At 35.5% G+C, this 21463-nt stretch overlaps 6 protein-coding genes, 1 long non-coding RNA gene and 1 other non-coding gene across 13 annotated transcripts; 4 read left to right on the top strand and 4 right to left on the bottom strand.

Moving 5' to 3' along the window:
- Positions 1 to 139: 139 nt before the first annotated feature.
- Positions 140 to 3583, bottom strand: LOC111455714. 5 transcript variants are annotated; one of them, XM_023097382.1, is made up of 8 exons: positions 3513 to 3583; positions 3380 to 3464; positions 2828 to 2875; positions 2659 to 2705; positions 1976 to 2042; positions 1871 to 1914; positions 379 to 436; positions 140 to 303 (listed from the first exon to the last, which is right to left on the bottom strand). In XM_023097382.1, the coding sequence occupies exons 2-8, from the start codon at positions 3437 to 3439 to the stop codon at positions 253 to 255; spliced, it is 375 nt and encodes a 124-aa protein (XP_022953150.1). In that variant the 5' UTR covers positions 3440 to 3464; positions 3513 to 3583; the 3' UTR covers positions 140 to 252. The 5 variants fall into 5 exon arrangements, with proteins under 5 accessions (XP_022953150.1, XP_022953154.1, XP_022953152.1 ...); XM_023097386.1 differs by lacking the exon at positions 2828 to 2875; XM_023097384.1 differs by having other exon boundaries at positions 1871 to 1887; positions 3380 to 3568.
- A 611-nt stretch (positions 3584 to 4194) lies between these two features.
- LOC111456087 (cinnamoyl-CoA reductase-like SNL6) lies at positions 4195 to 6596 on the top strand. Its single transcript, XM_023097832.1, has 5 exons — positions 4195 to 4523; positions 4667 to 4830; positions 5531 to 5728; positions 5838 to 5991; positions 6103 to 6596. Exons 1-5 carry the CDS (start codon positions 4271 to 4273, stop codon positions 6417 to 6419), a joined length of 1086 nt encoding a protein of 361 aa, XP_022953600.1. The 5' UTR covers positions 4195 to 4270; the 3' UTR covers positions 6420 to 6596.
- A 3008-nt stretch (positions 6597 to 9604) lies between these two features.
- On the top strand, positions 9605 to 12489 carry LOC111463206. Its single transcript, XM_023107068.1, has 2 exons — positions 9605 to 10012; positions 11900 to 12489. Exon 2 carries the CDS (start codon positions 11930 to 11932, stop codon positions 12422 to 12424), a length of 495 nt encoding a protein of 164 aa, XP_022962836.1. The 5' UTR covers positions 9605 to 10012; positions 11900 to 11929; the 3' UTR covers positions 12425 to 12489.
- An 890-nt stretch (positions 12490 to 13379) lies between these two features.
- Positions 13380 to 16543, top strand: LOC111461085 (universal stress protein A-like protein). Its single transcript, XM_023104559.1, has 4 exons — positions 13380 to 13635; positions 15524 to 15645; positions 15891 to 16009; positions 16154 to 16543. The coding sequence occupies exons 1-4, from the start codon at positions 13458 to 13460 to the stop codon at positions 16260 to 16262; spliced, it is 528 nt and encodes a 175-aa protein (XP_022960327.1). The 5' UTR covers positions 13380 to 13457; the 3' UTR covers positions 16263 to 16543.
- Positions 13650 to 14771, top strand: LOC111461091. The gene is made up of 2 exons (XR_002713525.1): positions 13650 to 14544; positions 14707 to 14771. It is a non-coding gene; the product is annotated as an uncharacterized LOC111461091 (long non-coding RNA).
- Positions 16512 to 17379, bottom strand: LOC111461079 (50S ribosomal protein L12, chloroplastic-like). Its single transcript, XM_023104545.1, has one exon. It carries the CDS (start codon positions 17314 to 17316, stop codon positions 16741 to 16743), a length of 576 nt encoding a protein of 191 aa, XP_022960313.1. The 5' UTR covers positions 17317 to 17379; the 3' UTR covers positions 16512 to 16740.
- A 158-nt stretch (positions 17380 to 17537) lies between these two features.
- TRNAP-UGG lies at positions 17538 to 17609 on the bottom strand. Its single transcript has one exon. It is a non-coding gene; the product is annotated as a tRNA-Pro (tRNA).
- A 165-nt stretch (positions 17610 to 17774) lies between these two features.
- LOC111430072 (monodehydroascorbate reductase 4, peroxisomal-like) lies at positions 17775 to 21345 on the bottom strand. Of its 2 annotated transcripts, XM_023066214.1 has the most exons (7): positions 21136 to 21345; positions 20487 to 20538; positions 20083 to 20163; positions 19625 to 19743; positions 19199 to 19418; positions 18937 to 19055; positions 17775 to 18727 (listed from the first exon to the last, which is right to left on the bottom strand). In XM_023066214.1, the coding sequence occupies exons 1-7, from the start codon at positions 21253 to 21255 to the stop codon at positions 17984 to 17986; spliced, it is 1455 nt and encodes a 484-aa protein (XP_022921982.1). In that variant the 5' UTR covers positions 21256 to 21345; the 3' UTR covers positions 17775 to 17983. The 2 variants fall into 2 exon arrangements, with proteins under 2 accessions (XP_022921982.1, XP_022921992.1); XM_023066224.1 differs by lacking the exon at positions 21136 to 21345 and having other exon boundaries at positions 20079 to 20163.
- Positions 21346 to 21463: the final 118 nt, after the last annotated feature.

Here is a 21463-nt window from a genome sequence, read left to right as displayed (position 1 = left end):
CAATCTTCCATTGAAATCTCCTCCTTATCTATTATCTATCATCTTATTGGTTGTGAAAAGGTCGAACACGAGGGAGGGATCATTTACCAATAAAAGCTTCAAAACTATCCCTCCAACCACCCACCCACCCACCAAAAGATATGCTAAAAGGTAGAAATATATATATATATAACTTTACCAAAGTGAACATGGTTCTAATGCAAATTTTTAACAGATTCTTTTCCCTTTTTTCTAATGAGCAAAAGTCAAATACTACCAAAGTCTATTCTCAGACACAGCAGAAAGTATGCCTCTCATGGTCTCCTGCAAAGCCGGAAGAATTCATTTAGACTCACTCAGTTTACTAATGATGGAAGAAAAACATGGTTGATTAATTACCACAGAATGGTCTTTGAGGCCAAGAGAGATTAATAATGGCTTGTATGAACCTGATAAACTGCAGAAACAAAGAATAATTTCAGCATGTTATTATTATTTTATAGGAAACAGAACCCATTTCATTGATGAATGAAATAGATTACAAAAGAAAGTCTAGTTCTAGCTGTAAATAATTACCTACGAAACTACGTCCATTAGTCATGAGGGTCGATAAGCTATAGTTACAAAAAGGTGGAGAAAGTTTACTCCAAGATAAAACAAGAAACAAGAAACAAGAAACAATAAAATGTATGCTTTGTTGCTTATCAGTGAAGATGCGTGTGTTCCATTTCAGCTATAAATTCCAGTAAAAAAACAGAGAAAAAGTTGCATCAAAGGATTTTCTTCTCCTTCTTGAAGGAACTGCCAACGAGGGACATGTTAAGGAGGGTGAAGATCTCTTCGGGTCTTGTTACAAACAAACTGAATGAATCTTATAGGAAAGCTCAAAAAGAAGGCGAAGGGACAGTTGCTGAGAAGATGAATACAGAGTTTCTTGATCCTTAATACAAAGGTAGCAGCAGCTCGGTGAAACAGCAATCCATAGGAATTTTCGTTGGAGTTGTCTCAAATATTAATGCAAGTATGACTATGTTCCCAAATAAAGAATTTAAATTTTATGGGTGGGCTAATATGATTACATGGTATTTGAATATCCATCTTGATGGGGCGTAAAAGTTCTAAGCTTCCAATATTCAACACATCAATAAATGCATCCTAAAAATCATACAGGTAGCTCTACTCCAAGTAAATGTCGGTAAGTAGTAGTCAAAATCCCTTCTTTCCATAAAGTTCTCCCTCCCATTGAAACTGGAATTACCAAGCATCACTACAAAAAGATCCTACCCCTCTAGTTTCTCACAGTACCCACTTAAAAAGGTTAAAGACCTCGAGCTGTTATGCCTCCCCGATCACACAAACTTACCATAGAAGGGATAAGAATGGAGATTTACAGAAGACAGTTAGTTAGTGGGCAGGGGGATTGTTCGTTGTATGGAAGAGGATGTTCAGTGAGTTTTTGTGAGAAACTTAAACTCTTGTTGGAATGTCTCAATAGAACAAATAACAGTGTTGTTTGTGTCCATTGTTGTCTCGTACGTGTTTTATCGACATTTGCAGGAAGTTTCGAAGGAGGGAACAAAGCACTCTCTCACTAAGCCTCAAGCCAGTTAAGGAAACAAATCTTTTAGATGCATCTCTTGAAGGACAACCAAGAAAGCTCAAAGCTCCCACATGTGGAAAGAAGCATTTCCATAAATCAGAACCAGACAAGTCAAGATCCCAAACTTTTACAAGTAGCTATTGCTTTCAAAGTAAGACAGGCTACCTATTTAATAGAAATATTGCATGTTTTGGTTATCGCAGATTCCAAAGTCCACGCGTATACATGTCCAGAAGTCAGATCTTCATATTCAGACCGTAAAGTTTGACAATGTTGAATTGGAAGGTTTACCTGATTTGTTCGATCAACTGACGTGCACAAGCGATCAGCATTGCCTGCAAATTACATGTATTAGTCACAGTATAATTCAGTAATAACCTAGCGTAATGGACTTGCCTCGTTTCTTTTCCCAAAAACAGTTGACACTGAGAAGGTTGGATGAATTGCCATCCCCTCCTCCTTCCTGAGGAAGGTAACATATAAATGTCTAAGAAGCATCTAATGTAGCATAACCAAATAACAAAATGCTATATTTTAGCCTTTATTGAAACATTTTATTTGTACCTATGAATCTTAATGTATTATTGTAACAGCCCAGGACCACCCACCGCTAGCAGATATTGTTCGCTTTGACCCGTTACGTATCGCCGTCAGCCTCATGGTTTTAAAACGCGTCTACTAGGGAGGAGTTTCCACACCCTTATAGGAAATGTTTTGCACATAGCCCAGTGTCCGGCTCTGATACCATTTGTAATAGCCTAAAGCCACCACTAGCAAATATTGTCCACTTTAACCCGTTATGTATCGTCGTCAGCCTCATGGTTTTAAAACGCGTCTACTAGGGAGAGGTTTCCACACCCTTATAAAAAAATGTTTCGTTTTCCTCTCCAACCGACGTGGAACCTCACAACTATCAAGTCATTAAAGTATGTCCTCTCATACCATCTTAAGCATTTTTTTAGTTCAACAATTGTAAGGGTGGAGAATGAACTAATGATCTTTGAGATAGTAATAAGCTTTTTATCTACTAAACTATGCTCAACATTTTATCACAAAAACCTTAAAATAGAATTGCTCACCTGGCTTGCAGCATAGTCCCCATTGCCCCAATTTGAGTTGCAATAACCTTAAAATTAGTTTCAAACATCAGAGATGGAAACAACACAAATCCCAAAAACCCCATTTCCTCATCCACCCCCAACAAACATATGCACTAGTAGTAATAAAGAAAACCAAACTCCTACTGACGAGAAAATGATCATCATGGCGACAAATGACTATATCTGTTTTGATTCCCTGAAAGCAGAAGATATATGAATGAGGTTACTTACTGCCTGAGCTAACCAAAAATGACAAGTAAAATGCTTTGAACTTGAACTAGAACAAGAACATAGGCACTGGAATCCACAGATGCCCAGAAAATAGGAATACGATGTAAGTCGTAGAATATTGCAAGAGATGTAATGCTTCATCAAAATCAAATAACCATAGAATCAAGCATTTTCTTCAAAACCCCTTTACCCGATTCTACAATAACACGCAGGAAGAAGCTATCTACTTCAAATTCGTTTCTATATCATCAAAATCCAAGCTACCCATCTGCAAACAGGCGACTCGCCAGTCTGCTTGATAAAAGCCTAATAAAACTAGCAGCGGCATTAAAGCAAACAGGTTGTGGGCAAACGCGAATTCCTTTGAATTAACCCTTCAGAAAAGTGGAAAATGAAAAAACCCAAATCCCGAATTCCTTCAAGAAATGTAGAGAACGGATTAATTGAATCCGGAGCAAGTAAACCATACCTTAATCTCCATTGACGCCTGCTTGTGGGAGACCGGAAAGCGGGCACCCGAAGTTTCCATGGGGAAGGAAGAATCAAAGCTGGGTGACTGGGGTCAATTGAATCGAGTTGCTTCCCGCACTAACTTACAAACTTTGAAGTTCAATCCACCTCCCGCTCCCAGTTGCTTGTTTTTAGGCCCACTGCAAATACTAATTAAGATTGAACATAATCGTCCATTTACTGTATTAAAAGAAATTAATCGAGAAAGCTTTTAGCTAGTCAACGTAGATCAAGACATAAACTTTTCATTTGTTTAGTTAAAAAATAAGATTAAAATCACTACACCAATGGAATTATATTTAGATTAATATCTTAACACAATTTTAGAATTACATTATCCATTTTTTTTAATATAATATTTATAAAATAAAAATATACAACTAATATCAAATAAATATTGAAGAGGGAACAAAATAGAATATATGAAGTAGTTTAAGTATTTATTTTTTATTTTTTTATACTTAAAAATGATTAATACGTCATTAATCTATTAAATATATTTAAATTTTCATGTGCACAAAAGCACGTGCCCAAATTCACATAATTTTCTGTATTTATTTATTTATTTATTTTCCTGCGCCTTCCCGGAAAATGAGGCGAAGAAGATTGGATTGAGCCGACGCCTAATAATTCCAACGACTTTTTAAAATATTTAATTTTAATATTTATTTTCCCGCAGTCTAAATTGAACGCCCCCAATCTTTTTTTTTTTTTTTTTTTTTTTTTTTTTTTTTTTTTTTTCTTTTTTCCTTTCTATAAATACGCGAAATCCCACGTTAACGACTACGAACAAATTTTCCCTCGCTATCTCACTCTCTCTGTCCTCTAGATTTTCAGTGTAATCGGCGAAATGGGTGTTTTATTTCGTTCCGAGGAAACCTTGGTATCGGAGTTGGAGCAGCTCCGCCGCAAGCTCGTTGCCTGCGGCGGCATCCAGAGGAGGAAGGACGGCGAAGAGTTCAAAAGTCTCAAGTCGAAGCTGATTGACGATGCAGAGGAGAAAGTCGTGTGTGTAACTAGCGGCGTTTCGTTTCTTGGTTCCGCCATCGTTAACGAGCTCTTAGTTCATGGATACTCTGTTCGAGTCATTGTTGATAATCCTGGTGAGTGATTGAAGCTCTTTTGAGTCTTCGATTTGAATTTAATTTCGTGTATCTTGTAGCGTAATCGATCAATTTCAATTGGTTTATGGTTGATCGGAGTAGTTTTTTTGGATTAATAGACTAATGGAAACCCTAAATGTCAGAGGATGTGAACAAATTGGACGAGACGACGAGCGGCCGCCCTAATGTGACGGTAGTTGTGGCGAAGCTTACAGATGTAAATAGCTTAGTGGAAGCCTTCAATGGCTGCCGTGGCGTTTTTCACACCTCTTCTTCCATTGATCCTGCTGGTCTTTCTGGTTATACGGTGAGGGTTTTTTGCTTTACTTTTCTTGGAGAAAGAAATTTGCTGCTATTTGATGAATGAACCATCCCTCCCCGTCGTCCTCACATCTGATAAGATCGTTTTGAATCTGTTTTCTGCATTGAGAGCTACGATTGCGTTTTATACTTCAAGAACTATAGATACAAACTTCAAATTCAGCCTAATATTAGAATACATTTGTTTGATGAAGAAATTAAAACAACATTGAATGATGCAAACACTTATTCTTAGATATAATGCGATGAAAGTGATAGTTTAAGGTGAAGTTAAGTTAAGTTTAGAGATTCAAATGGGTTAATTGTAACTGTCAAAATCTTGGGTAGATATTGTCCTTTTTAGATTTTCCATTTCAGGTTTACTGGTGTTTCGTTCTCCTCCTCAATTGATATGGGATCTCACAATCCACCCCTTTCGGAACCCAGCATCCTCGCTGGCACACCGTCCAGTGTCTACCCCATGTTGTTCCCCTACGCTAGGCCCTGAAGAGGGGTGGATTGTGAGATCCCACATCGATTATTGAGGAGAACAAAATATTCTTTAGAAGGGTGTGGAAACCTGTCCCTGATAGACGTGTTTTAAAAACCTTGAGGGAAGGAGTCAAAGAATACCATAGTTACATTATTTCTCCGGAAACTATTGAAAGTTTTCTAAAGCTATTTGGGGATTGGACTTTTGTACACAGAAAGTAATGAGCGAAGTGGAAATGAGGAGCACTGAGAATGTGATGGAGGCGTGCGCAAGAACAGAAACAGTACGAAATTGTGTTCTTACATCTTCTCTCCTTGCTTGCATCTGGCGGGACCAACCTGAGAGTACTGGAACCTCACGAGTTGTCGACCATGGTTGCTGGAGCAGTTTCCAGCTCTGCCAAGATAAAAAGGTCGCTCCCTTTCTTTTTCCTCGGTCCACCATTATGAATTTAATTACCGTAGAAAGCTTTAGAATTGAGATTAGATGGAGCTCTAACAAACAAGTTGATGATTATGCAGCTATGGTTTGCATTGGGGAAGCTAAAATCTGAAAAAGTAGCATGGAAAATAGCACAAGAAAGTGGCCTAAAACTAGCCACCATCTGTTCACCTCTCATAACTGGCTCCAACTTCCATTCCAGAAATTCAACTCCAACAATGGCTTATCTCAAAGGTAAAACTTCAAGAACAAACAACCCAGCAGAAGCTTTCATTGATTCCATTTTCCATTAACAAGAACACATTATGCATATCAAACTCAAAGTCTTCATTGATATCAATGCAGGAGCTCGAGAGATGTACAAAAATGGTCTACTGGCAACAGTGGACGTGACCAAATTGGCCAAAGCACATGTATGTATATATGAAGAATTAAAGGAAAATGGTTCCGGCAGATACATTTGCTTCGACCGAGTTATCTCGACGGTCGACGAGGCGACAAAGTTGGCAGCAGAGATCAGAGTCCCTGTCGGGACTATAGTCGAAACCACCCTTCCAATCGACTCGCCAATACCGTTTCAATTGTCGAACAAGAAGGTATCCGATCTAATGTCTAGAAGTAACCTTGGACGTAGCTGTTTGAATGAAAACAGATTTTATTGAAGGGAAGAACTTGCAATCTTCACTTGCAGTAGATTATTGTAGAAATGAGCTTCTTGATGAGGAAGTATATGCTTCATTCTTTCTTTTAAATATCATTCATATACAATGTGAAATGTATACCATTTTTTAAAATATCATTCATATAGAGTCCCTGTTGGGCTTACCTTGTTCGTGCTCCCTTTCCGCTGCTATCTCTGGTGGATGTTCTGTCTCGAGGGAGTCGTACGCTCCCTATGCTTACTAAAATAGTCATCTTCCCTGATTATAAATCAAATAAAAATTTCTCGCAAAAATTGATAATCAAAAAATCGGAACACAATGCTTATGTTGGTGCTTGAATATAGTTGGCTTATAGCCTCCACCAATGCTAGTTCTATCTGCCCCCTTCACGTCTTTTGGGAGTTCTTATATGTAGAACCAATTACTAAAATACCCCCAAGAAGACCGGGCTAAATCGAGAGAAAATCTCTTTTTTATGACTTCCATATGGAAGAGTGGGATTGAGAAAGAGAAGGTACTCCGAGGGATCAAAAGTAGCGACGAGTTAATCAAAAGGAGCAAGTTTGTAATTCCATAAGTTTAGATTTTTGTAATGTTGGTTACCGAGCTTAAATATTCTTAATATTGTTAAAAGTAGAGTAGGGTATTGGGTTGGTCGAGTTAAACCTTTTTTAATTTTACTGGACCATATGAACACCCTTATGCACAATTAAAAAATCATGGTTCGATTTCACCAATCTAAATCTTATATAGAAAGTTGTCTCTAACCATAGCTATTCGAACCTGCATTTTTTTAATGAAAGTTAAGGATCGAATTCAAATGATGCCCAACACAATTAAATTCAAATGTCAAATGTCAAATACTATAATTATGAAAATGAAATGAATAGGAAAAGTTTTGTCATTGTTTTGTGTTACAGACACAGCCATGTTGGGTCTGTTTTCCATATTAGTGGTCTTCATAAGACCACATTTCATTATTTATATTTTAAAACATTAAGAGACCCAAATTAAAATGAACTTTTATAATAAAGTTGAGATATAATTATAAAAATAATAATTTGATTGGCTTAAGATTGAAAAGATATTTGACTTTACATTTCAACAATTTATGAAAACTACATTTATTACGCATTAATTATAACATAATGTCTAGTGAATGGTCTTATTCGTTATGGAACAATTTTGCTTTGCTCTACTCTCTGTCTAATTTTTATGAATTTTGGAACTCTTTTGCATAGGAATTTGTTTTGTTTTTTAATTTTTAATTTTTAATTTTTTTTGGTGGTTCAAAAATATTATTTTATTTTATTCCCTCATTTACGAAAAATAAAATAAAAGGAAGCTATAAAAATAAAATTTCATTAATACCCTTTAATTTTTTTAAACAATTCAAAAATATTTTTACTAATAGTACTGTATTAAAAAAAAAAATACCATTTTAAAAGTAACATTAACACCATTTGCATTTATAACAAAAAAAAAAATTAAAATTAATTGTCAATATATGAACGAAAATTGTTCATCGATATTTCATAGATCATCTACAAATATTTTAATGTCACTTTGAATTTTTAACTATTTTAGTTTAAGTATATTATTAAAAAAAAAATTAAAATTTATAAGAAGGGTATTTTTATTAATTTAAATTTATTTTATTTTTTATTAATTTAAACTTATTTTATAATTAGTAAATTTTTTAGCATGACTTTAGAAAGAAAAACAATTAGCGTTGAGACATTAATATTAATAATTTATTATTGATTGTTAATGAATATATAAATATATTAAATATTTAAATGCTTGTATGGGAAATCCACACTAATTAATAATTATTAATTAAGAAAGCTGTAAGTACCGATTTAAGCAAAGAAAAAGAGTGAGTCAAAAAAGCAAACGCAAGGGGGTGGGTTGGCTGTGGGCGCACGTGCCGCGGCGTACCCTCCGAGTGCATCAGCCATGCACACTAAAATAATTTAACCCTCAATTACTTTATTTACATAATTAATTCTGTTACCTTACTTTTTTTAATCTTCATCTTTAATTCTTCCTGCATTAAAATATTAAATATTAACCGACAAAATATGATACCAATATGCATTATTTTAACTCTCATTTTTTTATTATTTCAAGTTTTAAATCCATTAAAAATTAAATAAATAGCTCTGATTTCACTTATTCAACATTAATTTATTTAACAAAAAAAAATAAAAGATGTCGTCTAGCCTTTCCAATACCTCACTCGAGTTTACGAGGTGCACTATTACTCTGATTTGGCACTTGACTGAACCTGCCTTAAAACAGAGGCGAAAATTCAGCTAGGTGTTTATTTGGGTGGTGGGAGAATTTCAGTCATAATAAGACCTAGAGACTCAACTCTTTTTGAAGCTGCTCATTTTCTCCTATGGCCTATCTTGCGAGTAGACCATGTATCTGAGATTTGATAAAAGAAAGGTGCATTTGAAAACACATGCTACCAGTAGAATAGATCATATCTGTACATAGTAAGATAATCTAGTGATTTACTAGTTTGTTACCAAATCTATGATTTACAATGTAATTTTCATTATATACATCTATAAATACATGAGGTCGTTATCCATATAGGTCAGTGTCATTCAACCTAACATGGTATCAGAGTCATGCCCTAAACTTAGTCGTGTCAATAGATTGATAAATCCTCAAATGTTGAACAAAGGACTCCAAAAGAAAAGGAGTGGATCCTCCTCGAAAACAAAGGACTCTAAAGGAGTCTAGCCTAGATTAAGGGAAGGCGTTGGATAATGGAAGTCTCACATCGGCTAATTTAAGGAATAATTATAGGTTTATAAACAAAGAATACTCTCTCCATTGGTACGAGAGCTTGTACTCAAAGTGGACAATATCATATCATTGTGGAGAGTCATGTTTGTCTAACACTATCTACTTGTTTTTGTTTCTTCAATATAAGGGTAGACTAAACTTATAATTAAAATTTTGTTTTATTATATTTACCGAAAATATTATTACTATAATTACTAGGAACTAAAAAAAAATTAGATTCTCGTAAAATTGAGTGCATTTAAATTTAGAAAATGAATTAAAATGTAAAAAAAAAAAAAAAAAAAAAAAAAAAAAAAAGAAATGAATCCGGGAGTGGAAGAGAAGTGAAAAGCGGGTATTTGAAGAGAGAAGGCAGTTCCCAATATTCGCTGTCACTGCCCATCGGTACTCATGAATATCAACCCCAAAGATGCTTTTTCTCCTTCTTCTTCTTCTTTTTTTTTCCCTCTCTCTCTCTCTCTCTTCTTCAGTTCTTCAGTTTTTTAATGCAGCCTTCTCTTATTATAATCCCCAACCCTTCCTTCCTTCATCATCGTTTTAAAAATCCAAGAAATGCCTCTGATCAACATCAATTTCGATTCCATTTTTCTTTTTATTTTATTTAATTCCCGAACAGGACAGACAAGCGGACTTCAGATTTAGACCAGATTCCACATTACTTACTTACTTCTTCATCCGCAAACCACGATCCATCCATCCTCCTTTCCGACACCACTCCAGATCGAACCATTTCCCGATCGACAAACCTCGCCGCGTTCGTCTCCTTTCCGGTGAGTTCTCCGATCGCTCTGTTTCTTTTTTTCTTTTTAACGATTTTGTTCAATTGTTAGGTTTTCGTGTTTGTGCGTTGAATTGTGAATGAGATTTGTTTCTGAGGAACGTTTTTGAATTTCAAATGAAATTCAAATTTCGTGAGATTGTTTCTGTTCTTTGCATCTTTTTTTGAATTTGTGGTGTTTGGATGTTGGAGTGTTTTCTTCTCAAATATAGAAATGCTCGCCATGTCCAATCAATTTTTTTTTCTACATTTTTATTTATTCAACCATTTATTTTCTTATTTCCTTCTTTTTTTTCTTCTTTTTTCTTGTTCAATTACTCTTGAAGCACTATATAAATACTCGGTATTTTGAAAATAAAACTCATTAAATTTGTTTTCTTTTTATATCTTATGTACGAGTATTTTCTTCTCAAATATAGAAATACTGCACATATTTTTTTTTCTATATTTTTGTTTATTGAATAAATATGTAGTTTTGGATTTCAAAAAAAAAAATAAAATATCAGTAGTTACATAGTATTGAACAAATTAACCCAATAATAATAATAATAAAAAAGCTAAATTAATAAAATACCCTAATTTTTCTTTTTTCCGTCTAAAAATAGCCATAAACTTTTAAAAAAATTTAAAATATATTTACGGTTAGTTTTGAAAATAAACGGTTATATCGTTTAAAAAATATATTTAAACATTAAAAAAATTTCATTAATACTCTTCCACATTTTAAAAAAAATTTAAATGTGCCCTTACTATTAGTACTATATTTAAAAAAAAAATTCATGAAATTTCAAACATTTATAAAATATATATATATTTTGTCGGGCGATACTTCATAGATTATTTCTAAATTTTTTAATGATATTTTTTTTTAAGTTCATGAATATTTTGGAAATGTGTACAAACGGTAGATAAGTGTATATATATATGTATATATATTTAAAAGTTTAAAGACATTTTAAATATCTTTCTTAAAAAATAAAAACTCAAATGTATTTTTTGAAAGTGTATTTTTGAGATTCTAAAAGTTAAATGGCATTTTGAAATAAAGTATTAACTATTTTGATTTTTTTTTTTTTTTTTTTTTAAGTTTAGTTTAAAGGTGATATTGAAACTTTTTTCGAAAATTTAAATAATTTATTTTTTTTTATATTTTGAAAATTAAATTTATAATGTTTGAATTTTTTTAGTTGGTTTGGGTGGGGGGTATCCTAGTCATGAGGTTTGACCCCATCATCCCATGTGAATAAGAAGAGAGCAGAAGCCAAGGCTTCCCTCTTTATTCTTCAATATTAATCAACAAAACCCCTTGTTTGCTGCTGCCCATAACAGACAAACTATCCACTTTAATTTCTTTTTCTTTTTTTTTACATGAAATTCATAAACTATTTTTAAAAATATAATATTAAAAGTCAGTAAGAATATGGTAAGAAAGGTAAAATAATAATTGCATTTACTAAGTAACAAAAGAAGGAATATTTTTCATAAACTTAGGGTCTGAACTCAACTGTGTGGTCTCATTCATATTCCCTATTTCATACCTCTTCTTTTTCATTCATGGAAATTTGTTATTAATGTCTTTTTTTTTGGTTCTTTATATTAATTTCAGTGTCTTCATCGCATCTCACTTCATCTTCTAATTAATTAATACCTTAAATTGTTTTCACCCCCCCTTTTTTTTTTTTTTTTTTTTTTTTCTGTTCAACTGTTGGGGTAAAATTAGAACATCAATGGGCCCTCTTTCTTTGAATGGAACTATGCTTTCAATTCCTATACTTTCACTTTAAATATCATCATCAACCCATTTTCCTAGGGAATTTATGTTACTCCCCATCTCCCAAAACTTTTCAGCTAATCTTCGTTTTCCCTTTCTGTTTTTTAGTCTTTAATCAAGAAAATAACGTTTCGGAACATGGAAGAAAGCCCATCTCCACCCACGCGTCGTCGGAGATTCCCCGTCGATGATGGGGTCGATCTAATTGACTGCTCCGGCAAGCATTGCCGGTCTTGCACTGCTGGCTTGGTGGCTGATTGTGTCGCTGTCTGCTGCTGCCCCTGTTCCGTGGTTAGCTTCTTGGCTCTGGCCCTCGTCAAATTGCCGTGGATGATTGGCCGGCGGTGTCTGCAACGGGCGAGGAAGAAGAGGAAGTTGATTCGCCGAAAAAGGGAATGCGATGGCGCTGCGGCTGCGTCGGAAACTGCTTTGGGTCTGGCGAGGGAGGAAGGGCTGCCGGAAATTGTGCCGGGGTCCGTCGAGGAAGAAGAAGAAGAAGAAGAAGGGGTGGGGAATTTTAGTGCGAGATTTGAAGCAGAAAGAATTTGGTTGCAGTTGTATCAACTGGGTCAGTTGGGTTTTGGAAGAGTTTCTTTCACTGGGAATTCAAATCAATGGCCAAATTCCAATTAATTCAAATTTAATCACTAATTTGTATAGTTATAAGGTAAATTATTAATTTAGTATCTTATTTTTCACCTTCTTTTTCTTTTTATTTATTTACTCCCTAAATTAAAAAAAAAAAACATTTAATTACGTTTTCAAAACCACAAATTTGTTTTTCATTATTAGAGATGTCCATTTTTAAAGAAATTTTCTTACTTTGTTATTTACTTTTATTAGAATGCGTATTGTGTTGTTTCTAATTCTACGAGGTTTGATGATGTGAGCAACCAAGCAAGCATCTTCTCTTGCCTTTGAGTGTGCATTTCACCATCCAACCTTATTTTTTGTGTGATATTCTTGCCTTTTTCTTCTCTAGATCGTGTATTTAAACAATTATTTGATAACATCGCTATAACATGTCCAACAGTTTTATTAGATTTTATGAACGAAAAATAATAAGAAAAAATACTTCAAATTTAATATCAACTATCATTAAGAGATATCAGTCGATTCTCTTTTTTTATTTTTTTATGATGTTTTTCAATAAAATTGCCCGCGATAAGTTTATGAATGAAGTTGTTTACTACGGAAAAAGAAATGTTTCCATTAATGAGTTTTTCACATGAAATTTTATTTTTTCTTTTATATTATGCATCATTTTCTTATGTATGAGATAATAGCAGGGACAAAGTGGACCAGTGTTGTTGGTTATAATTGTATTATCATTTATAATCAACTTTTAAAGAATTAAAAATATATATATATTTAAAATTGAAAATTATTTAGGTTGGGCTTAAAATAAATCTACTTGGAACAAGACAATAAATAATATCACAAAATTTTCCAAAATTTATTAGGATTTGAAGTTTCATTAAATGTTGAAAAATTAAATTAAATATTGAACATGTGAAAAGATTAAAATAAAAACAAAATTGTTGGAGAAAAAAACTGTGGGGGTTGTCCACGTGGCAGAAGGCAGGGCATTAGGCATCGAAACTGGGAAACAGAGATCGTTAGAAGAGAGAGGGCTTATCGCGGAAAATCGATTACAGAGACGACAATGGAGGGAGAACCGACTCGAATAATGCTTGCTGTGAATCAGTCAACCATCAAGGGCTATCCACACGCTTCCATAAGCAGCAGTAGGGCCTTCGAATGGACTCTCCAGAAGATCGTCCGTTCCAACACCTCTGGTTTCAAGTTTCTCTTCCTTCATGTTCAAGTGCCCGACGAAGACGGTTTGCTCTCCTTCTCTTGATTTCGTTACTCTTTTCTCGTTTTTTTTTTCCTTTTATGGCCTCTTTGCTTGATGCTGATTGACTTTGTTGAGATGCGATATTGTTCTGTTCGTTGTTTCTTGTTTTGCTGAATCTTGAACTTGGTTAGATGAACTCCGACTTTTCATATGACGAAATATTGGTTGATTGGAAGCATAGAAGGGAATTGTTGTTTTATAAGTGGTGTACAAGGGCATTTAGTCTCGTATTTGATTCAAGAAGTACGGCTTATATGTCTTTCTTGTGATCTATGCCCTAGAATCTTGTTTTCTCCTTGATCTGAACTTGCAAATTAAACGCTAAGAAATATAGAGATCGCACTGATGACTGATTTCGATAATTAGCATGTGGATGATGGATTATCTGCTTTAAAATTTCTTGAAGTTTCGAATCTACAATTAGGAAACGAGCTTCCTCTATCTTTTTCTTGGTGTATTTCACTGACGACTTTGTATGGTAGAGCGATCCAAGTTTTCTAACTCTTTTGACTTTTGAACAATGATTTGAACTGTAGACTAATGCAAATTTTTACATTTCACTCGATCACATCTCTGTGAAATATCTTTTATATAATTATACAAAACAAAATTCAGTACAACCAGTAAGTATAATACATGTATTCACGTTGCAATATTCAGTTTTAAGCAACTTTATTCCTGGAAGGAAGTGCTCTCCCCTACTTATATAATCATATGTCCTACAAATAAATAACAAGCATCTCAAACAAAAAACTTCCTGATCTAATATTACGGCTTGTTTGAATTTAAGTGTTTAAATAAGTGTTATGTGGAAAAAAAGAAATCTTCTAAGCACTTAGAAAGTTTTTGAAACATGCTCTTAATCTTCAAGTCTTATCACACAACGATTCTAGTCCTTTGCCCCCTGTTTCGTTTCTACATAGTGTTTATTATTTCTCAGTACTACAATTATTAAATAATTGTTAGTGACTCCTTCCTTCATTTCTCTCCTGAGCATGTCTTCTATGTGCCTAAATGTGCCGGAGTTCCTTAGAACTTGAGGACACATAAACAGAGGTCACCTGTTATCCTGGTCTTGTAAGGTTTTGACATGCCCCATTTTCAAACATGCCCAAAATTTAAATTAAAAAAAAAATTAAAAGACATGCATCCAAATCACATGTAGTGCACGTTTTTTCTTATAAATATTCTGTACAAAAACAATTTGATGTTTGTGCTTCCCTTAACTCCTATTTGGTTTCTATTTTTTTTTTTTTTGCCATAATTGGATGTTTTTTCTTAGAATGAGTTTGAATAGCTTTTGAGACGCTGGAAAGTACTTTAATCATTTTTAGTTTTTCGTTTGATTATCAAAATAACTTCAAAAATTCTCGAAGCCCTTGTCTTTAAGATAGCACATAATTTTGCTCAAGGTAAATGGCGAATAGACTATTTTCTTGTGTGGTTTTATACATATATATGCACACACATGTAGTTATGTATGTATAAACCATTTACCATCTTCTTGAAAATTATAGATTCATTGGCCATTTCTGAGAAAGATTATCTCCTTTTTTACTGTTTCATAATAGTTCTGAACATAATGTTTACTGGTTTCGTTAGAAGGTACTATACTATACTATGACTCGAGGATGTGGATTATATTTTGTACAGTATTACTATGATGCTATATTTCTTGGAATAGTTTCGATAGTTTGACCGTCTTGATGACTTTTCCCATCTCTTTGATTTTTTCTTCTTTTTTACAAGGGAACTGAGGTGTGGGATGGCAGTGTACGCACCATATTTCAAAATGATACTGATTCCACGTATCACATGTTAGAAAATAACTAGTAACTGAAACAGTACTCTGCTCATTTTATTTCTTGTAGGTTTTGACGACGTAGATAGTATCTTTGCGTCACCTGATGATTTTAAAGACCTGAAGCAAAGGGACAATGCACGAGGGCTTCAACTACTGGAGTTCTTTGTCAATAGATGTCATGAAATTGGGGTAATCCTTGTTTATACGACTTTTTCTGCTGGATTGATCTATCAATGTAAATATGCAAAATTATGATCACACTTTACCTACTGTTGGTACACCAGAAAAATCAAACAATAATAGTCTGTTTAACACCAAAAAGAAGGCAATGTTAGGACAATCTTTTTTGGATAATTAGACATACTATTTTCTTTCCTGACATAGTTCTATTGCAATTGGTCGTGTTCATTGCTTGTTGCAATACTTTTTTGTAGGTTGCTTGTGAAGCTTGGCTTAAGAAGGGCGATCCCACTGAAGTAATTTGCCACGAGGTGAAACGCGTGCAACCTGATTTTCTAGTTGTGGGAAGCAGGGGAATTGGCCGGTTCAAAAGGTGTGCTTGAGTTGTATTAGCTCTTCGACATTACTGTTTCTAAGTATAGGACTCAATTAATCATTTCTTAACCTGTTTTTACTTAATACCTTGATGGCATTGGAAGCCTAACTGCCTGGAAAATCCGCTTGTCGATGTCTGCAGGGTCTTTGTAGGCACTGTAAGTGAATTCTGTGCAAAACATGCCGAGTGCCCTGTAATTACGGTCAAACGCACGGTGGACGAGACACCTGAAGATCAAGTCGACGACTGACTTTCCAGCCGTCATAACATGTCGTCGTGCCATTTTGATTTCATTTTATCTTGTTGATAAATAAGAAACTATTGGTGAGCGTGGTCGTGTGTATTTAGTGTGCAAAAGTTGCCAATTCGCCATTGATTTGCATTTGTGTTGTTGGTTCATTGTTTGTTCAATTGATTGATGAAGAATTGGGAATTGGTAACAGACTTTTCATGTGAGATATAGCTAAAAACATTCTCTCTCTAGAAAAAAGAACAGGTCTTTTGTATGAAATTTCAATACAAGTTAATGTAGTTTTACAGACCCGATGATCAAGGAGTAAGAGCAAGGCAACGATTTGGCGAACAGCAGAAACATAAAGCAAGCAATGATTCTAAGTGGAAATATGTCAGAACGACGAGTTCACAGTTCACATCGAGAAGAAAAAAAGGGGAAATTCAGCAAAGACTGAGTGAGTTAATCTAAAACAAACACTTTTTCCCCAGCAGCATTAAACAATGGCTATTTTAGCTCCAGCTTCTTCAAGCTGTTTCTTGGCATCCTCAGCCTCTTCTTTCGAAATCCCTTCCTTGAACTTCTTGGGCAAACCTTCGATGAGTTCTTTGGCTTCCTTCAAAGCCAAGCTTGTCAATGCCCTCACTGCCTTAATCACTGCAATTCTAGCATTGCTTGGGACGTCCTCAATGACCACATCGAATTCCGTTTTCTCCTCCACCGCCTCCGCGGCCGCGTCCCCGGCTGCGGCGCCGGGTGCTGCGACGACGGCGGCGGGGGCGAATGCGGCAGCGGAGACCCCAAGCTTATCTTGAAGAAAGTCGACCAGAATGCGGGCTTCTTCGAGAGTGAGGTTGGAGATGTCGGCGCCGAGCTTTTCGATTTTCTCAGGGGCTGACACGGCGGCAATTGGACGGAGGTAGGTGGCGCGATGGGAGGTGGCGGTGGAGGAAGGGTTAAAGGGAAATTGGAGGGTTGTGGAAGTGGAGGACTGAGTGGAAAAAGAGGAATGGGAATAAGAAAGGTGCGGTGGGGAACGGAGGGTGGTGAGAGTGGAGAGTGTAGAAGCCATTTTTCTTTCTTCTTCTGATGCGGAGAAGGAAGAAGAAGAAGAAGATAGGATAAGGAAGTGGTTGGGAGAATTGGATTATAGATGGCGTTTTGTTTGATATTTTATTTTCCTCAAGTACCCCTCGTCTTTTTCACTTATTACTCCCAAGTGAGGGTTTGCTGTCTGCTTCAGTTGAGGGTAAAATCGGGACATGGTCCTAGAATAAAAAGATGAAAAAAAAAGGGGCATTCCGAGAATCGAACTCGGGACCTCTCGCACCCAAAGCGAGAATCATACCACTAGACCAAATGCCCGATTTATGAGAGAGTATTATATATAATTTATTTATACAATAACTATAAAAAATAATTGCATCAAAAGTAGTCTTCAATTATTAGAACCAACAAGTAATGGAACTCCCTGTTTGAAGTTTAGAGGAAAAGTTCCTTCGCACTTGAGAGAAGATGGGACTTAAAAGAAACTATGAAACTGAATCATCTTAAAAAGTGTGTGAAACTCTTCATGGAATAAATGAATACACCGTCAAGTAAAAATTATAACTTACTATTTCTATAATTGAATATAACATTCAATATTCCCTACTATTATGAATGATACCAAGAACAAGATTGGTACATCATCACAACTTTAATGCTTGATGCTTCCTCAACTTGGTAAACGAGTCTTCTTACCATCGGCGACGTCTCCTCCCGTACCAATATGCAAATGCAGCAATCGATCCAGCAAGGATAACCCCAGCGGTCGCATGCCATCTATACATGGGTGTTTCTAGAACAGGGTAAGGACCAAGACCAGAGCCAGAACTACCGACGTTAATGACTTGTGTCGGAGGTGGTTCACGACTAACTGCCATAGCATAGCTCAGTCCCTGGCTTTCTAACTTGGCCAAATCCTCAATTGCAGGTTTCAGACTGGTGACCATCGCTATAGCTTCATACTCTTCTTTTGTTCCACCTTCAAGAAAAGATCCAACTAGGTGACCTTTGTTTACCCAATATGCTCCAAATGTGTTTCCTGAGAAATCCCCAAAATGTACAGCCTCCCCAACGTTGTCCCCGTAAAATTGCCACGAGAGTGTGAATACCCTGGAGTAGAAAAATGGTACATCGTCGAAGTCACCGGTTTTTTCTGGATCCATAATGGCAGAAACCGCATGTCTAGCAGATTTTCTGGCAGAGTCGACATGCTCAAGTCTCCGGGTTTCACTGAAAAGCTTGACTGGAAATGCTGCTACATCTCCAACTGCATACACCGAGCTGTTACTCGACTGCATCTTTCCGTTTACCTTGATTCCGCCCTTTTCCATGGTCAGCTGGCCTTCAAAGAGGCTTGTGTTCGGGCGAATTCCTATTCCAACAACAACCATGTCTGCAGGTAGCCGTTTTCCATCTCTTAGATTGACAGCAACAACCTGGAAATGGTTAGATAATCAATCAAATCTACAACTACACCGAAATCGGTATTCTGAATTCACAGTGTCTAGCCTGTCTGTCATTCATTCTCAAGGAATCTTCAGGAAAAACTTCAAGAAACAAACAATTTTATGGAATCCAGGATCAAAGAATGCTACAAAATTTTCACCTCATTATATCCTAATCGCTAAAGAAGCGTCTGTAGTACCTTTCCATTAGAATCCATATCAAATGATGTCAAGACAGTTCCTTTGACAAACTCAACTCCTTTAGCCTTGTAATAATCTTCATAAAAGCTTGCAATCTTGGGGGTAAATAGACGAGGCACTATAAAGCAAAAAGATCCTTAAGCTTAGGAATAATCTATTCATTTCCCAATAGTACAATGTAGGGCAAGATCAATAGTGCATACATCAAGAAGGGTTAAATGACTAAGTAATAAAAGAAAGCATCATAATTAAGTTACTTACTGCACTGTGCTTCAGGGAAAACCATTGTTACATTAATTTTGTTAATCACTAGAGATGCAGCACACTCCATTCCTATGTAGCCACCACCAATTATAACAGCATTACCGCGTGAACACGAATTCATTGCACCGACAAGCCTATTTGCATCCGTTAGGTTCCGTAGATAACATACATTTTCTGCATCTGATCCATTCACTCCAAATTCTTCTAGCTTCAAAGCCTACACTCAAATTAAAAAAGGAAAAAAAGGACTTGAGCCAAGAACTATGATTCTATGAATATTACTAGACTACCATGAACTTTGAGATCTATTTAATTGGTGAAATGCATCTCCATGATGCTTAACAAGTTTTGACCACTTAAACTCAGATATTAACTGAACAAAGGGGAAAAAATTGTGCTATCGTTAAAAGATTGGTTCTATACCCGAGCACCTGTTGCAACAATGAGAATCTTGTAACTAATAGTTTCTCCAGCTGCTGTTAACAAGGTCCTGCGCCTAACATCAGCTGATATAACTCGGGTCCCAAGAACTAATTCAATTCCTGAAAAGAAGACAGAACCATACAACATCTTACAAAAAGAGAATTGGTACCAGGCTGTACAACTTATATCTGCCTGAATCAAGAAATATACTAATTTCTACATGAAAAGGCAGAAAGGAGAACAAATGATCTAAACAATCGCATTCTCCTTTGATTTCTGGTTCTAAAGTCGTGTGCATTTCAATATACAAAGGGTAAAAGGTATAAATAGATATGAAATGACTCAATAAAAGGTGAACAGAAGTAAAAAATGATTAGCATGCTCAAATGGTTCGGAATCTTTCTTCATCTACTTATATTAGAATTGCAGATCTAGCAAGGTAGATACGAATTACTTGCCATGTTCTTTGTACCATTTTGGCGTTAACCGTTCCTGATTAGCGCCAACACATGTGTGGAATGCTGGAAGGCGTGCTGGAGCTGCAAATTAGCATAAAATTCCACATTACAAATGTGTCCTATAGAGCAACAAACCAAAAAGCAAAAACACTGGCAAAAGGTTATTTCTGATGCCACTCAAGATGGAATACAAAAACTAGCATCCAGCTGAATGATAGATAGAACAAGGCTAGCTAGACAGAGCAACTGGCCTATGCCTGAGGAAACGTCTTGTTTTCAACAATTCTAGAAGAGATGTATCCTTGAAGGCTTTAATCGTCTCAAACTGAAGACTTCTGTTCTATTTCCGTTTCTACCCTATGATACATAAATAACCAGTGATACAGCAAGATTAGAAGTCCTACCTTCTGGAAGTAAATACCCTTTACTTAAAGCAGGCCTCTCATAAGGTGCAACCTATCAGAGATTCAAAGAAACTTTGTGTCATAAAAAATGAAAGATAATTCCCACTTGACACATAGCTACCAGATGAAAGAAAACAACAAACATGCATCTTTTAATATAACCTTACTGCTTTTATAAAAAAAATGAAAAACACCAATTTATCCTCTAGTTACATGATTAATCCAACTCAGATGCTCCACTACAACAGGGAATCAGCACTCAGCGGAGAAATTCCGTGTCATATATGGCAATTAATGATATTCAAATCATACGGAAGAATTACGAGTACCAAAAACAGTCAAATCTGTAATCTGTTAGTTCCATATTAGGCTATAAAATTTCAATCAAGTTAATGGAATTTACTATATCTCCAGTTGATGACAAATACATACATACATACAAAACAGTATAAGAACAAAAAGGATTAAAGAAATCTTTCCATTTACAAAAGGAAGGCTGAATGGGTGAATTGAGTTGAGAAAAGTCGACTCCTATTTTGAACTAAAAGTGGAATCTCGTAAGTGCGTCCCTAAGAAACGCGATAATTCTTAAATGAAACATTGCAAGCAATAAAAGGAAATAGAGAGATGGAGGAAAGGAATTGCAGACAGTTTCCTCGGAAATTATGCAGAGTTCGCCATGAGAGACCCCCCTCTTCGTAAATTCAAGGGCTGCATATCCAGATGCTACACCTCCACCAAGAATCACATACACGAACGCCCTTCCCATCTCTCCCTCTCTTTTTTGTTATTGGTCTTCGGAGGTGCAGCCGATTCTGGACAACATAGCCCTCCCCTCCCTTGGAAGCACTCCAACAAACAAGATGATAAAAATACAATATTTTCTTTGTTTTCTTTCCAAGCTCAAATTACCATTTTAGTCCATCCAATCTCTCTCTACATAATCCCAATTTATTATTATCAATTTTTTAAAAAAT

The sequence above is a fragment of the Cucurbita moschata genome, unplaced genomic scaffold (genome assembly GCF_002738365.1).
Source record: "Cucurbita moschata cultivar Rifu unplaced genomic scaffold, Cmos_1.0 Cmo_Scf00002, whole genome shotgun sequence".
Lineage (NCBI taxonomy): Eukaryota > Viridiplantae > Streptophyta > Magnoliopsida > Cucurbitales > Cucurbitaceae > Cucurbita > Cucurbita moschata.
The sequence above is the reverse complement of the archived record's forward strand: the minus strand, read 5'-3'. Positions and strand labels throughout refer to the sequence as shown.

Excerpts from the sequence above, each read along its gene's own strand:
- LOC111455714 (XM_023097382.1), bottom strand. The coding sequence starts at position 3,439 with ATGGAAACTTCGGGTGCCCGCTTTCCGGTCTCCCACAAGCAGGCGTCA. Across the intron at positions 2,706-2,827 it reads GCCATGATGATCATTTTCTC|GTTATTGCAACTCAAATTGG; the intron begins GTCAGTAGGAGT and ends ACTAATTTTAAG. Across the intron at positions 2,043-2,658 it reads GGGACTATGCTGCAAGCCAG|GAAGGAGGAGGGGATGGCAA; the intron begins GTGAGCAATTCT and ends TACCTTCCTCAG.
- LOC111461079 (XM_023104545.1), bottom strand. The coding sequence starts at position 17,316 with ATGGCTTCTACACTCTCCACTCTCACCACCCTCCGTTCCCCACCGCAC.
- LOC111456087 (XM_023097832.1), top strand. The coding sequence starts at position 4,271 with ATGGGTGTTTTATTTCGTTCCGAGGAAACCTTGGTATCGGAGTTGGAG. Across the intron at positions 4,524-4,666 it reads AGTCATTGTTGATAATCCTG|AGGATGTGAACAAATTGGAC; the intron begins GTGAGTGATTGA and ends CCTAAATGTCAG. Across the intron at positions 5,729-5,837 it reads AGCTCTGCCAAGATAAAAAG|CTATGGTTTGCATTGGGGAA; the intron begins GTCGCTCCCTTT and ends ATGATTATGCAG.
- LOC111463206 (XM_023107068.1), top strand. The coding sequence starts at position 11,930 with ATGGAAGAAAGCCCATCTCCACCCACGCGTCGTCGGAGATTCCCCGTC.
- LOC111430072 (XM_023066214.1), bottom strand. The coding sequence starts at position 21,255 with ATGGGAAGGGCGTTCGTGTATGTGATTCTTGGTGGAGGTGTAGCATCT. Across the intron at positions 19,744-20,082 it reads AAAATGGTACAAAGAACATG|GAATTGAATTAGTTCTTGGG; the intron begins GCAAGTAATTCG and ends TCTTCTTTTCAG. Across the intron at positions 19,419-19,624 it reads TTGTTGCAACAGGTGCTCGG|GCTTTGAAGCTAGAAGAATT; the intron begins GTATAGAACCAA and ends ATTTGAGTGTAG.
- LOC111461085 (XM_023104559.1), top strand. The coding sequence starts at position 13,458 with ATGGAGGGAGAACCGACTCGAATAATGCTTGCTGTGAATCAGTCAACC. Across the intron at positions 15,646-15,890 it reads ATAGATGTCATGAAATTGGG|GTTGCTTGTGAAGCTTGGCT; the intron begins GTAATCCTTGTT and ends ACTTTTTTGTAG. Across the intron at positions 16,010-16,153 it reads GGAATTGGCCGGTTCAAAAG|GGTCTTTGTAGGCACTGTAA; the intron begins GTGTGCTTGAGT and ends CGATGTCTGCAG.